At 35.9% G+C, this 14,073-nt stretch overlaps 1 protein-coding gene across 11 annotated transcripts in view; it reads left to right on the forward strand.

The window, feature by feature from the left end:
• GREB1L (GREB1 like retinoic acid receptor coactivator) overlaps nt 1-14,073 on the forward strand; it is a 287,968-nt gene that overhangs the window by 128,673 nt on the left and 145,222 nt on the right. For 8 of the 11 annotated variants that reach the window (XM_045041740.1, XM_045041743.1, XM_023241804.2 and 5 more), the window contains 2 exons: nt 10,373-10,532; nt 10,743-10,940. The exons of the other annotated variants lie outside the window; for them this stretch is intronic. In XM_045041740.1, the coding sequence (XP_044897675.1) occupies nt 10,376-10,532; nt 10,743-10,940 (355 nt within the window). In that variant the 5' untranslated portion in view covers nt 10,373-10,375. The remainder of the gene's footprint in view (nt 1-10,372; nt 10,533-10,742; nt 10,941-14,073) is intronic. 11 annotated transcript variants of the gene reach the window in all.

Here is a 14,073-nt window from a genome sequence, read left to right on the forward strand (position 1 = left end):
ATATTTCATATCCATAAGTATATTGGTAAAATGGTTAATTTTAGAATAAAGTTACTAGGGCTGGGTTTTTATTTCAGTACCTAAAATACTTTTGGCTTCAGAAACTGTCAAAAGAGATTGATCTAGATTTAAATGTACAGAACTGTTTAAAATGGTTGGAAATTTCATCTTTTAATCTATTTGCATTTTCCAAAGTTTTCAGCAAAGAGGATGAATAAAAATGAAATAAAACACTTTTGTTTTGAATGCATGATTAGCTTTGTGCTTTTTTGAAATGTGCTTGGGAAGCAATAATATCTCTTTAAATTCATTTAATGTATAATTAGATTAGACACACAAAAAGCTCAATGTATTCTTTGTTTGTTTGTTTGTTTGTTTACTCATTCTAATTTTAAACAAAATATTTCCCCTAAGAACTCACAGTCTAATGGGGGAGTCAGACAGACACTAGACCCAACTAATTATAATCAAGAGCAACAAATGTCAATTTCAAAGACTAAATGAAATGCAAAAACAGACAAAAGAGAAATGTGAATATATGCTTGCTTTTAGTTTTGGATTATATATAGATTGTGAGAGCTTGCAAGAACCATGTTTGATTTCCTTGTCATTATCACTATCATCAGCAAATATTTTAATAGAGAAAATGTATGTGAACAGTAATGCTATATGACAAGTAATGTTCTTTTTATTTTCATGTTTCAAGTTTTTATTTAAATTCTAGTTAATTAGGGGTGCCTGGATGGCTCAGTCGGTTGAGCAGCCAACTTCAGCTCAAGCCATGATCTCACGGTTCATGAGTTGGAGCCCCGCGTTGGGCTCTGTGCTGACAGCTCAGAGTCTGGAGCCTGCTTCAGATTCTGTGTCTCCCTCTCTCTCTCTCTCTCTGCCCCTCCCCCCTTTCTCTCACACTCTCTCTCTCAAAATAATAAACAAAAAAATTAAATTCTAGTTAATATATAGTGTAACATTGGTTTCAGGAGTAGAATTTAGTGATTCATCATTACGAGTAATTTTCTTTTATTTTTTAATATTTATTTATTTATTCTGAGAGAGAGAGAGAGAGAGAGCGAGCGAGCACAACATGCAAGCAGGGAAGGCGCAGAGAGAGAGGGAGAAAAAATATCCCAAGCAGGCTCTACGCTGTCAGTACAGACCCCTACCTGGAGCTCGAACCTGCAAACTGGGAGATCATGGCCTGAGCTAAAGTCGAATGCTCAATCAATTGAGCCACCGAGGTGCCCCTACCAGTAGTTTTCTTATACAAAGTCAAAGAATCTGAGAACTGTGAGGGACAGTAATAATTTATATATGTGACTGTAAAATTTCTTAATAAATGACCAAGTAACTTGTCCAATATCATAGAGGTAGTGGGAGTGGGATTTGAATTAAGGTCATCTGACTCTACAGCCTATGTGCTTACCCACTTCACTTGTAGGATTTCTATAAATGTTGCCTGGCTGCGTGGATAACTGTTAAAGTTTAGAGAGGGGGTGACAACATCTATAAAGAAAAAGGTAACAAAACTGACAAGTTACATGAAGTTGTCCTTTTAGTACTATGTCTGGCACGCAGTCAATAAATTGGGCCTTAAAAGCAAAAACCTCAAACTAAAACCAACTATACACACACACCACAAACAGAATGTATCATTTTTATGCTCACCTTTTTTCTATGTCCAATAGCATGTTTTAGTGGGGAAAAAAACATGGGGTTTTTAGTCTAAATTTGAATCCTAGTTCTATCATTTATAAACTAGATAAGCTTAGGTTGTTGCAAAAAATAAATTGTTCTGTCCACCTGTCCCTTGTTCTGAGTTTGCTTGTTTCCATGTGGTTTCTTGTTCCTTCATCCTATAAATGCAAGTTAGCTATAGGGGGTTGACTATATTCACTACACCCATTGGCAGAAGTACTTTCTACAGTGTGTGTGCTTCCTTTTCTCTCTTATGGGGAGGCTCATGGTGTCTCATGGCTTGACTATTAGTGATACTAAACTTGAGCAGTGAGCTCAGGAGATGTCAGCCTGACCCCTCTATTATAGAGTTCCCCCATTATCATTGAGTAAATGAATTTTGCATCAAGGGTTGCAAATTGGTAATTTTATAATTCTGTCATTCTTTCCACATTTATTAGCTGAAATTCTTCATTAAAAATATTAAAACTCTCATAACCAGGACAATTTGGTTACTCTGAAATACAGAAAGAGCAAAATAAATATTTCCTTCTTTCCTTTTCCTTTTTGAAGCATTCACTTAGATGATTTATTTGGGTTGTATTGTTGTTGTTATTTTTCCCCAAGCAGAGCTCTCTTCTTCACCTTGAGTAGCAAAAATTAATTTGTGAGTTTTCATATTTTAAATATGCTTCACTCCATTGAATTAGTTCTCTTTTATGTTCAATTTCTCTAGTCTTTGGTCTATGGGGACATTTCATATTGACTCATGTCTTTTGACATGATCCATCACCCCTCAATAGCTTCTTTGCTCTTTGTTCAAGGCTCCTCTTGTGTATTTCCTGCGTCAGACCTGGAATTGGCTATAACTTCAAGGAGCTTTGATGCTTTTCAGTGGGGAATGGTAGTAGAAAACCACAATCAGGGTACTAGGAAGTGCTTATTGTTACTGAATTGTCATTGCTTCTCAGACTTCAGTAGACAATTCTTGGAAATACAAATCTAAAATATTTTTTAAATAAATTATTAGTTTAAAAAATATATATACCCATCTATCTTTTGCATAGACTATCTTGCTGTTAAAATTAGATTAACCCTGAAGTAGTATCTTAGATTTTCTTTTAGCATGTACATGATTTTTTTTTAAATCAGTGTTTTTCTTGTTCTTTCTTGTCATTAACTGTAATGATCCTTTTCCCCCATACATTTTATTTTTTTAATGTTTATTTATTTATTTTGAGAGAGAGGGAGATAGCAAGGAGGGGAGGGGCAGAGAGAGAGAGACAGAGAGAGAGAGAGAGAGAGAGAATCCCAAGCAGTCTCTGATGTGGGGTTCAATCCCACGAACTGTGAGATCATGACCTGAGCCAAGATCAAGAGTCCGATGCTTACCTGACCTAGCCACCCAGGTGCCCCTCCCCCCATACATTTTAAAGTTAATGTTTATCTTCTCCACATAATTGGTATTAAAAGTCAGCTTTTATAAACAGCCAAGTGTAGTACCTTGAAAATATTTATTCGTGGTCAAAAGAGGAACTTGTTGAGGGAGATGGTTGGGCCAATACCAGTATATCAAAACTGGGGGGAAATAGTTTGGAGTAATTATGATAGAAAGTAGTAGTGGAAACTCCAAATCTTGATGAGAGGTTGTCAGTCTAAGTGCTGGAATGATCTGGATTTTCCCTGGAATCTTGAAGCACCAGGAAAAGGTGAAGAGTGTTCACTTTGCAAACCCAGCTATTAAGTAATAAACCTGTTTTAAACTGCTTGTGTTCAAGGATAGTCATAGAGTTGGGATTAGCTCACGTGCTATATGATATTTTCCTTTTCCTTTATTATATTATGCTATAATACTGTTCATTACTTTAAAAATTAGAAGACATTAATAAGACAAAAAAGATAGGTTTTTTTGTTTGTTTGTTGTTGTTGTGTTTTTGTTTGTTTGTTTTAAGTAGGCTCTGCCTAACGAGGGGCTCAAACTCAGGACCCTGAGATCAAGAGTCACATGCTCTACTGATTGAACCAGGCAGGTGCCCCCCAAAAAAGACAGTTTAAAAACTACACAGTATCAATAGATAAACATTACTAATAGATTATTGTGTGTACTTCCCAGGTTTTTGTGTTTTTATAAACACAAGAAAAGTTGTGTTTATAAAATTTCCAGTAAATTTATATCATATTATTAAGGTCAGATTTTTTTTTTCTTCTACCTACCTGGATTAAGTGGTCTGCTTCAGATGGAAGAGGGTAATAGAAATTAAATTGTGTTACTTTTTCAAAAGTAATATATTGGACCATATCTCAAATCTAGTACTTTTTAAAAAACTGATTTGAGAAGAAAGTCAAGGAAGATATACTCTCAGGTTCCTTCTTTCTTTTTATCATTTGAGTTTTAGGAAACTTTTTCTTGTCCTTAATAGAAGAAGAAACTTTTTTAGACAGGGGGAAATATTGGAGGGAAATAAGTTATATAAATATTCCTAATATTTTAGGGAGTTGATAAGAATGTTTTTGATTTCTAGACTTGCCACATAATGGATTAATGAAACATGACTGAGTCTTCCAAAATTGGAAGAAATGGGAAGAAAAAGGGTATGGACAAGAGAGTTCTCAAAATCAGGGGACACACAACCCATGCATCAGATACTTTGGAGTCCAAGGGCGGGCCTATGCTTCCTTCCTTATATGTGTGTATTTATTCTTTGTTAAATAATTTACCCTTTGTTTATCTTTCCCTTTCATCTAATACAGGGAGGTTTGGGTCTTTTTATTCAGGGGAGGGATAGTTTTATTTTGCTTTAAAATTTTTTTTTAATGTTTATTCATTTTTGAGAAACAGAGAGACAGAGTGTGAGTGGTGAAGGGGCAGAGAGGGAGGAAGACACAGAATCCGAAGCAGGCTTCAGGCTCTGAGCTATCAGCACAGAGCCCAACGTGGGGCTCGAACCCATGAACTGTGAGATCATGCCCTGAGCCAAAGCCAGACGCTTAACCAACTTAGCCACCCAGGTGCCCCGGTTTTATTTTGTTTTGACTTTTTAAAATTATTGCTCGGCTTTGTGCCTATTAGCCCATATCTTATGCTAAAACTCTTTTTTCAGCCTTGTCTTCTTGCCACTGTGACATATACAGATAAGGACAAATCAGCAAACAAAAAAATTCTTCCTTGGGTTGTTCTGTTTTGTGTTTTTGTGGGTGTTTTGTTTTGTTTTGGCAATTTAGTAATACTTTATAGAATACCCATTTACCCAATTAGGTCATTATAGTAGGTGGTTAAACAGCTTAATGGTCTAAGTGATTAAGATAGCCTAAGAGAGCTGTTGTGTAGCCAAACTGACTAGATCCTACTCCTGTCTTTGCCATCTCCTTTTATTTGTCCTTGGGCAAATTCCTTAACTTTCCTAGGCCTCAATTCTCTTAAAAGGAGGCAATAGAGTATTATCTGGCAATTAGTAAGTTCTCCATGTTACCAGTATTGTAATTGTCCAAAGTAGAATGTTTCCTTTCACTTTTCTTAACAATGACAGCAAGGACCACCACCACCAGTAATATTAATGACAGCAACAACTATTATTATATCATCTGCCTGTTAGATGCCTACCATTGTGATAGGCACTTCACACATAAAGTTAACATTTGAAAAATAAGACTATGTATTCTGAAGTCTTATCTGATGCTTTAATTGTAAGAAGTGTTTGGGAAGCAACTGAAAGGAACATTTTCGTCCTGTGTCTTCTGTACTTGATAACTTCTATAAAAGTAATTACTACATTAATAATACAGTAACTATTAACCATGAAACACAATTACCTAATATTACCACAATTACCTAATAAATCCAACTTCAGGTCAGATAATGTAGAACTACTTTGCAGAATGAGTTGTACAACATACAAGAAGAAAGCAAACTTGCAATTTCTACATATATATGTATCTTTTATATATCTGGCTGACATTAAGGACTACAGACGCTGAGATGCTAATACTCTTGTGACACTACAGAAATCTCTAAGAAAGAGATGGTATACAATATGGGCTCTTTCTGCACCACTAATTAATTGCTCAAAATGCAAATGGGATCAAGTACAAACCACCACACCATTGTGGTTTGGTGCCTTTCTGCTCTAGCCATTTCCCTTTTCTACAGAAAGATAAAAGGGCTGGCATAGAACAGGCAGCTTCATTCACTGGAGGTTTTAGGAATAGGGACTGGAGAAGTAAGGAAAAGAGTAGCCTGGGAAACTGGTACCTGCTAATGGCTCCATGGCCTTTCCCCAATTCTCCTTTTTCTATTGAAAATGGAAAGGAGAAGGAATACAATTTGAGGGAAACCGCTTCTTGATCTGCAATGTTTTTATTTCCCTTTTGTCAAATGTTTCATGGTTAATAGTTACTGTATTATTAATGTAGTAAGTACTTTTATAGAAGTTATCAAGTACAGAAGACACAGGACGAAATGTTCCTTTCAGTTGCTTCCCAAACACTTCTTACAATTAAAGCATCAGATAAGACTTCAAAATACATAGTCTTATTTTTCAAATGTTAACTTTATGTGTGAAGTGCCTATCACAATTATTATACACTGACTTTTAGTGTATGTTATGCCATCTCAACCACTGGGGGCTCTTTGAGATTCAGAGGAAGGGAAGGCCAGTAGTCTAGGTAGATAATGCCAACAGTTTCAGTGACCCTAAATATCTTTTTAATTTTTTTAATGTTTTTATTTATTTTTTTGAGAGAGAGAGACAGTGTGAGTGGGGAGGGACACAGAGAGAGGGAGACACAGAATCCAAAGCAGGCTCCAGGCTCTAAGCTGTCAGCACAGAGCCCGACACAGGGCTCCAACTCACGAGCTGTGAGCTCATGACCTAAGCTGAAGTCAGACACTCAACCAACTGAGCCATCAGGTCACCCTAAATATTATAGCATATGATATTAAACATTTTTTTAATTGTTTATTTTTGAGAAAGAGAAAGAGCAAGCAGGGGAGGGGCAGAGAGAGAGAGAGGGACAGAGGATTTGAAGTAGGCTCCAGGCTCTGAACAGTCCATACAGAGCCTGAGGCAGGGCTCGAACTCATAAACTGCGAGATCATGACCTTAGCCAAAGTCAGATACTTAACCGACTGAGCCACCCAAGTGCCCCCAGTGACCCTATATCATATAGCATATGATATATTTTTTTATTTTTAAATGTTTGTTTATTTTGGGAGAGAGAAAGAGTGAGCAGGGGAGGGGCAGAGAGAATGAGGAACAGAGGATCCAAAGCAGGCTCCATGCTGACAGCACTAAGCCCAATGTGGGGCTCCACCTCAGGAACTATAAGATCATGACCTGAGCCGAAATCAGACGTTCAACTGACTGAGCCACCCAGGTGCCCTTTATAGCATATGATATTAAGAATACATTACACTAAAAAGGCTTCCTTGAACTCTACCCTTCTTTTGATAGCATTGAACTGGAAATTGGGTAGCATTGAACTTGAACTGTAAAGGGAAGAACTCTGTACTCAGCACTAAAAAAGTCTGGGGTCAGTTTTATAATTCTTCATATTATCATTGTTGTTTTTAAAATGTCCAGTTATGTTTTCATCTGGAATAATCAGTCTCTTCCTTTTACTCTTCCAACTGTTTCCTGGGTACTTCCCTTTGTCATCTTGAGTATTGCTAATGTTCTTATAGCATTATGTATATCCTCTATGATGGTGAAACATGATTATCCATTTTTATGCTGATTTAATATTTTTATTCAGCACAGTATTTATTTGCCCTACATATACATATTTGTTATATTGCTCCTTAAACTATAAATCAAAGAGATTGAGATTATGTAGTCCTCCATGTACAATTGGGCATTTCTTTATTAAACTAAAAAAATCTCTTAGAGAATATAGTTCTCAATGATAAAAGGAAGGTAATTTGTTCAGCAGGTAATAGTTAAAAAGAGGCAAGATTTCCAGGCATTTGGTGCTCTGGAGAAAGGTCCACCTTTGAAGTTATTCCATTGTTCTCTATGGTTAAGAAATCCCATGGTTGACTGTGCTGGTAGTTTTCTCCCTTCAGCAAAAAAGAAAAAAAAAAGGCGAAATGGCTAGTGAATTTTGACTTAGATGCATTAAATGGTAACACAACATATTTCTCCTGCAAACTCACCCTATTTTGATCATGTGTGGTCTTGAGCTTTAGAAAATTTAAATGTTTATAGTTGTCCTAATGGAGAGTCTTAGAAGGTTGGACAAAAACTTGGTGTTTCAGGAAAACTTTATTTGACAGAGTTTGTTGATTTTGCTTCTACTTATAACTTTTAATTGAGTATCATACATATACTTTTGGGTATGTACTTTTTGAAAGAAAGGAACCTAATAATTGAAGAAATCTGGTTTATTTTTTCTAGTTTTACTGAGATAAAAATGACATATAACATTGTATAAGTTTTAGGTGTACAATATGATGATTTGATATAGGTATATCTTGCAAAGTGATTACTACATATAAGTTTAGTTGATATCCATCACCTCATATAGTTATAAAATTTCTTTTACTTGTAAAGAGGAATTTATTAATTTAAACCCATGGTATTTAGTTTCTTATTACCTATTTTGAGAAAGATTGCTAAAATATAATTCCAGCTTTTCCTCCAAATCATAAGAATCTCCAACAAAGCTTTACTAAATGCAGCCACTCTGATGGAAATCTCTGAATACTACTCATTGCTACCCAGAATCATGTAAACAGCCTTCTTTGCTATATAGAGGCAGCTCAGCAGCTCATAGCCACCAAAATCCTTTGAAGCTCATGAATATAACTCTGGGAAGCCTGATAGTAAGGTTGTATGCATTACCCCTTCCCTGCTTAGGAGTGACTGGATCTTGGCTTCCTTTTCCTGCTGAGCCCAGATGCATGCTTAGGGTCCTTCTCAACGAGTCCTCTAGGGACTCCCTTCAGAGAGTCCATCACAGTTGGCTTTCCAGGTGAAATTTAGTATCTGTCCCTCTCTTTGATGGGATAAGTGGGGCTATGATATTTTCAAACTGCCTTTCTTGAAATGAGATTTATCCAAATTGAGCCTATACTGTAGGAGTATAGGATTTATCCTCACACAGCTAGATATTGAGTTCTGGTTCTGACCTTTACCAGCTGGGTGATAGGGGGCAAGTCACTTGGCTTCTCCAAGCCCCAATTGTTTCATTGATGAAGTGAGACAAGTCCTACCTACTTCTGAATACTAAGGATTAAATAAAATATATTTTTGAAGTTTATTTATTTATTTTGAGAGAGAGAGAGTGCATGTGAGAGCACAAGCTGGGGAAGGGCAGAGAGGGAGAGGGTTAGAGAGAGAATTCCAGGCATGCTCCACACTGCCAGCATGGAGCCCGATGAGGGGCTCAAACCCAAGAACCGCGGATCATGACCTGAGCTGAAACCAAGAGTCGGGAGTCTTAATCAACTGAGCCACCCAGGTGCCCTAAATAAAATAATTTTTATAAAATATTTAGGGTACTGTCTAGCTCCACAGCTCTCACATTTTTGATCCCAGAATCAAAATTGAGTTTTGTTTATGTAGACTATATTTATTAGAAACTAAGAGTAAGAAATGTTTAAAATATATATTAACTTTAAAAGTTAAAATTATAACCCATTATATGTCAACATATATAACATTTTGGGGAAAATAACTATATTTTCCAAAAAAAAGTTAGTGAGAAAAGTGATCTATCTGCTTCTAATTAAACCTGTTGCAATATTACACATCATGCAGCCTCTGTAAAATCCTACTGTACACGTATGAGAGTAAAAAAGGCAAATACTATCTTAGTAATAAGTTTGAAAAGAGTTTTGATCTCATAGACCCCAGAAAGGGTCTTGGTGACCTCAGAACATACTTTGAGAATTGTTGGTATAGCCAGTAGTTAGCACCCAAAGAATTTTAGTTATTATTGATATTCATGGAGATTTTTGTAACTAGCAAGAACTATACAAATATCGGTTATGAGAAGTAAAGGCCATGGCTTTCAAACTTCTTACTCTATACATTCCTAGAGGGTCTCAAATAAGATTGTGATTCAGATTAAGGAAAAAAAAACTGTGTTTTTTTTTAAATAAATACTAATTATGCATAAATGACTTCTTTGGGTTTAAAAGGCTCAAATCTTTCTTTCAGGAATTTGTCAAATATAGTATCACAAAGCTTTCTTTCTTTCTTCTTCTTTTTTTTCTCCCCCAAGAGAAGAATTTCCCCCTATTCTGCCAGGGTAAGAAGATCTTAGTAGAGAGAGCAGTAACTAGATATTTACTGTGAAAGCACTGATAGAGTTGGAATGGGATCATGGTAGCCCACTAGTTTTAAGGAGGAGTGGCCCCATTGTCATCATGTTAGGCTTCATGATTGACAGGTCAATCTTGATTTACTGGTCAGAGAACCTTGACTTAAAGCATTTATTACTGTTTGATTCTCAGATAGAAGATCCTCTAAAGGGCCTTTTTGAAATGGATTTGGATTATGAAAACAAAAAGCAAAAGTTATGTAACAGAATTTAAAACAGGTTGTCTTAGGAAATATAGGTAGGGTTCATATATGAATCTTAACAAGATATATGGGTATAGTTTATATCAGCTCTACGTGTACTTTGCAGTCATAGAGTCCTCTAATTATATAAATTTTCTCCTTTCTTCCTCTTTTTCTTTGGGGGGGTGGTGTAGACCATGGGGAATTCATATGCTGGGCAACTGAAATCTGCTCAATTTGAGGAAGCTCTCCACAACTCCATAGAAGCCTCTCTCAGATGTAGTAGTGTGGTTCCACGGCCAATTTTTTCCCAGCTGTACCTGGACCCTGACCAGCATCCTTTCTCATCTGCAGGTAAGTTTCTCAATCCCACACATTTCTAGATTTCTTTTAAAAGAAGTAGAAATTCCAAATCTGGGGACCTCTGAAATAAATTGATATAATATTAGACATTGCTAGTCTTCCTGTCCTCTGATATCTTTCAGAAGTATGAATTTTTCTTTTGGTTATTTTTTCTATAAGCATCTTTTTATTAAATTAGTTGTAATTTATTTGCTCACCCAGATGTAAAACCCAAGGTGGAGGATCTGGATAAAGATTTGGTACACCGCTACACTCAAAATGGAAGCCTGGATTTTTCTAACAATCTAACAGTTAATGAAATGGAAGATGACGAAGATGATGAAGAAATGTCTGATTCAAATAGCCCACCAATTCCCTATTCACAAAAACCTGCCCCAGAAGGGTCTTGCACTACAGATGGTGGGTTTCTTTTCTTTCTTTCTTTCTTTCTTTCTTTCTTTCTTTCTTTCTTTCTTTCTTTCTTTCTTTCTTTCCTTCCTTCCTTCCTTCCTTCCTTCCTTCCTTCCTTCCTTCTTTCTTTTCTTTTCTTTTCTTTTCTTTTCTTTTCTTTTCTTTTCTTTTCTTTCTTTCTTTCTTTCTTTCTTTCTTTCTTTCTTTCTTTCTTTCTTTCTTTCTTTCCTTTCCTTCCTTCCTTCCTTCCTTCCTTCCTTCCTTCCTTCCTTCCTTCCTTCCTTCCTTCTTTTCTTTTCTTTTCTTTTCTTTTCTTTCTTTCTTTTACCAATTCCTCTTTATTGTCTGGCTAGTTTTCAATCATTACATGTGGTGCTGAAGGCTGGAAACCAGTAATTACAGAAAGGAATGAGGAATGATTATGGTCTCACTGACATTATCTTCTGTGACTTCACAGCAGGTGTCTATAAGAAAGACAGGTATTATTGCTTCATCTTATAGATGAAGAAAGTAAGATTCACAGCAGTTGAATGACTTCTCTGAGATGATATGTGGCAAAAGCAAGCCTAGGCCCAAGTCAGGGCTTTTCCTGCAAGAATGCTACTATCTCAGGTACTTTTTAAGTGTCCTGTCTTCCTACTTCTTTCTGTTCCAACCTCAAAAACATTAATAGAGATATCAGATGTTTTATATTTACCTTTTTCATTTATTCTGAACACTCATGCAGTATAGTGTTATCTGTAGAAGATAAAAATGTACATATTTTGATAATCCCATTTTATTTATTTTGTGAACCTCCTCTTCCACCACGGCTTTAACCACACTTTAAAAAGGAAATCCTAATATAAAATATTCTCAGTATTTCATGGTTTTGATGATGTCACAACTTTAAAATATACTCTCTTCCTTACATTTAGTATTTACAGTGCTATTTTCTGGTAATCCCAACCTAATCAGTATGTGGATTCTACTTTATCCATATTAGCCAGAGTGCAGTTTTTATACCCTGATTAACTTGGACCTAGGGTGTTTACAATGCATGCAAATCCTAGGGATGAGGAGTGAGGCGGAAAGGGGTAAGATTTCAGGACATTCTCCCTACACAGCTTGAATTGTAAATAATTTGGGGTAAACTAAAGATTCAAATGTGCAAATCCAGATAAATGAGTTTGCACTGCTTGGAAGTTTTATTATTTCTTGACTTTCTTTTCTCTTTCTCTTTTACCTTCCCTCCCTCTTTTCTTTTTTCTTTTTCTTTTCCTTTCCTTTTCTTCCTTTCAAGAATTTGATAAGCTGTAAAGAGCTCAAAATCCTTAATCCTATCTGCATTATTTCTTATAAATTTGCTTTCAGATGTGATTGATTTATTTTGCCCAGACTTAATATTATGCATTAAATTTACTCATTATTCTTGGTATGATAGGTAGTTGTGTAGCAAGTGACTGGGTTAGGTTTCCACTTGGCTGTTTTATATCCATTTTTGTGCCTTTTATTTATCAGTCAAGTCATACTTAACAGTTAATGACCAAATATTGAAATTGTGCTTAAAATATTGTTGCCTTGTCATTGAGAATCTTGTTATATTTAAGCATTAAATAGAACGAGAGTCAAAGCTTTCGGGGATAATTCTGAAATATCAAATTTTATACCAAAAATGGAGGAGGGGCTCTCCTGTTTTTCCTGTGCTCTAAATATGTTTTAGTTTGCCTTTTGGGGTGCTGACACTGGTATTACTAACAATCAGGTATATTTAGTGTTCACCAAGATACAAACTCAGTGATCTAACAGAGAGCAACTATTTCTTGAACTTTAAAACATGAGAACACTACTCTTACCATGAGGCGATTATGTAAAGTGTAAGGGAAGGGTAATAATTAATTTTAGATATGAAGGAAAAAGATTTGGAGATGCAGTTTTTCTGGGGGGGGAAAACAAATATAGCACCCAAGCATAAATTCAAATTCCAAGACAACCTGAAAACACAGGTCATAGACGTAGATTCCTACATCAGCTACTTTGGTTTCTTATAATTAATTGCATGTCCATATTTTTTCCCCTTTAATTCACCTCAAGGTGGCCATTAAAAACAAAAAAGCATAGTTCATAATTTGATAGTTTAAAGTTTGTCCATAGCTGTTTCAATTTGGCTCATTCTAGGGTAGTTCTAAGAACCCTCTCACCCAAAGACAGAACAGTTGTGAAATTTTTCTTATAGAAATGACAGTGAATTAGGACAATGTAATGCCTGGACTTGTTTTAGCATACCACCTTCCCTTCATGGGAAATCCTCTATTTACCTAAGACTTAAAGGAAGGTAAAGCTATTTTTAGAGGCAATTTAGATAAGCAGATACTTAATACCTGATGGGCTTCTGGGGGTTACCATTCAGATGTAAATTTTGGTTGCTAATTTCTTATGTAAATTATTGGAATAGTGTAGGTTCCCACCCTGCTGGGAGGCAGTTGATTGTCTAAAGGGGTGAAGGGCAACCAAATTTGAGGCTTCCAAATACTGCTTTGATTACTTTAGTTTGTGTTTACAGCTGTTTCAGTAAACTTTCCCCTCCCCCCGCTTAGATTACTCTGTAACCTTCAAGTTGGAGATAATTGGAGAATGCAAATCTGGTTCTGTGAAGTGAAAACCTTGGCTATTTTCTTAAGGAAATGCAGATGAAGTTTACAAAGAAGGGCCCTCTACCATTATTCCTTTTTTTAAATTAAAATAATTTGCTGCAAAGGTCTTGGGGTTAAGGCAGTATTTCAGTATTATTCTCAGAAAATGAAGCTATTTAGGGACAAGTTTGTTATTTGTGTGCCAACATTGATAACTTATCTTTCCTTACTTGCATACAGTAAACAGGCATAGATCCTTCCTTAGGGCACTCTTCCCCCAGGTCTTCCAGAAGCCCCTAAAAAAAGATTCTGTCTTTCTTTCAGGATTAGTTCAGATGTGATTCAAAATCACACTACAGGGTTGTAATAAGGTTTCTTTTCATTTTGTTTGAGGTTTTAATTGAGATTGAGTAGTTGGTCTTTATTATATTAATAATCTGACACATTTCTAGAGACCAGAACTACCTGTTACACTAGATATTTGGATCCTACAGACCTTCAAATATAATCACATTTCATAGATTCTTTAG

This window comes from Felis catus, chromosome D3, assembly GCF_018350175.1.
Source record: "Felis catus isolate Fca126 chromosome D3, F.catus_Fca126_mat1.0, whole genome shotgun sequence".
In the NCBI taxonomy this organism is placed as follows: domain Eukaryota; kingdom Metazoa; phylum Chordata; class Mammalia; order Carnivora; family Felidae; genus Felis; species Felis catus.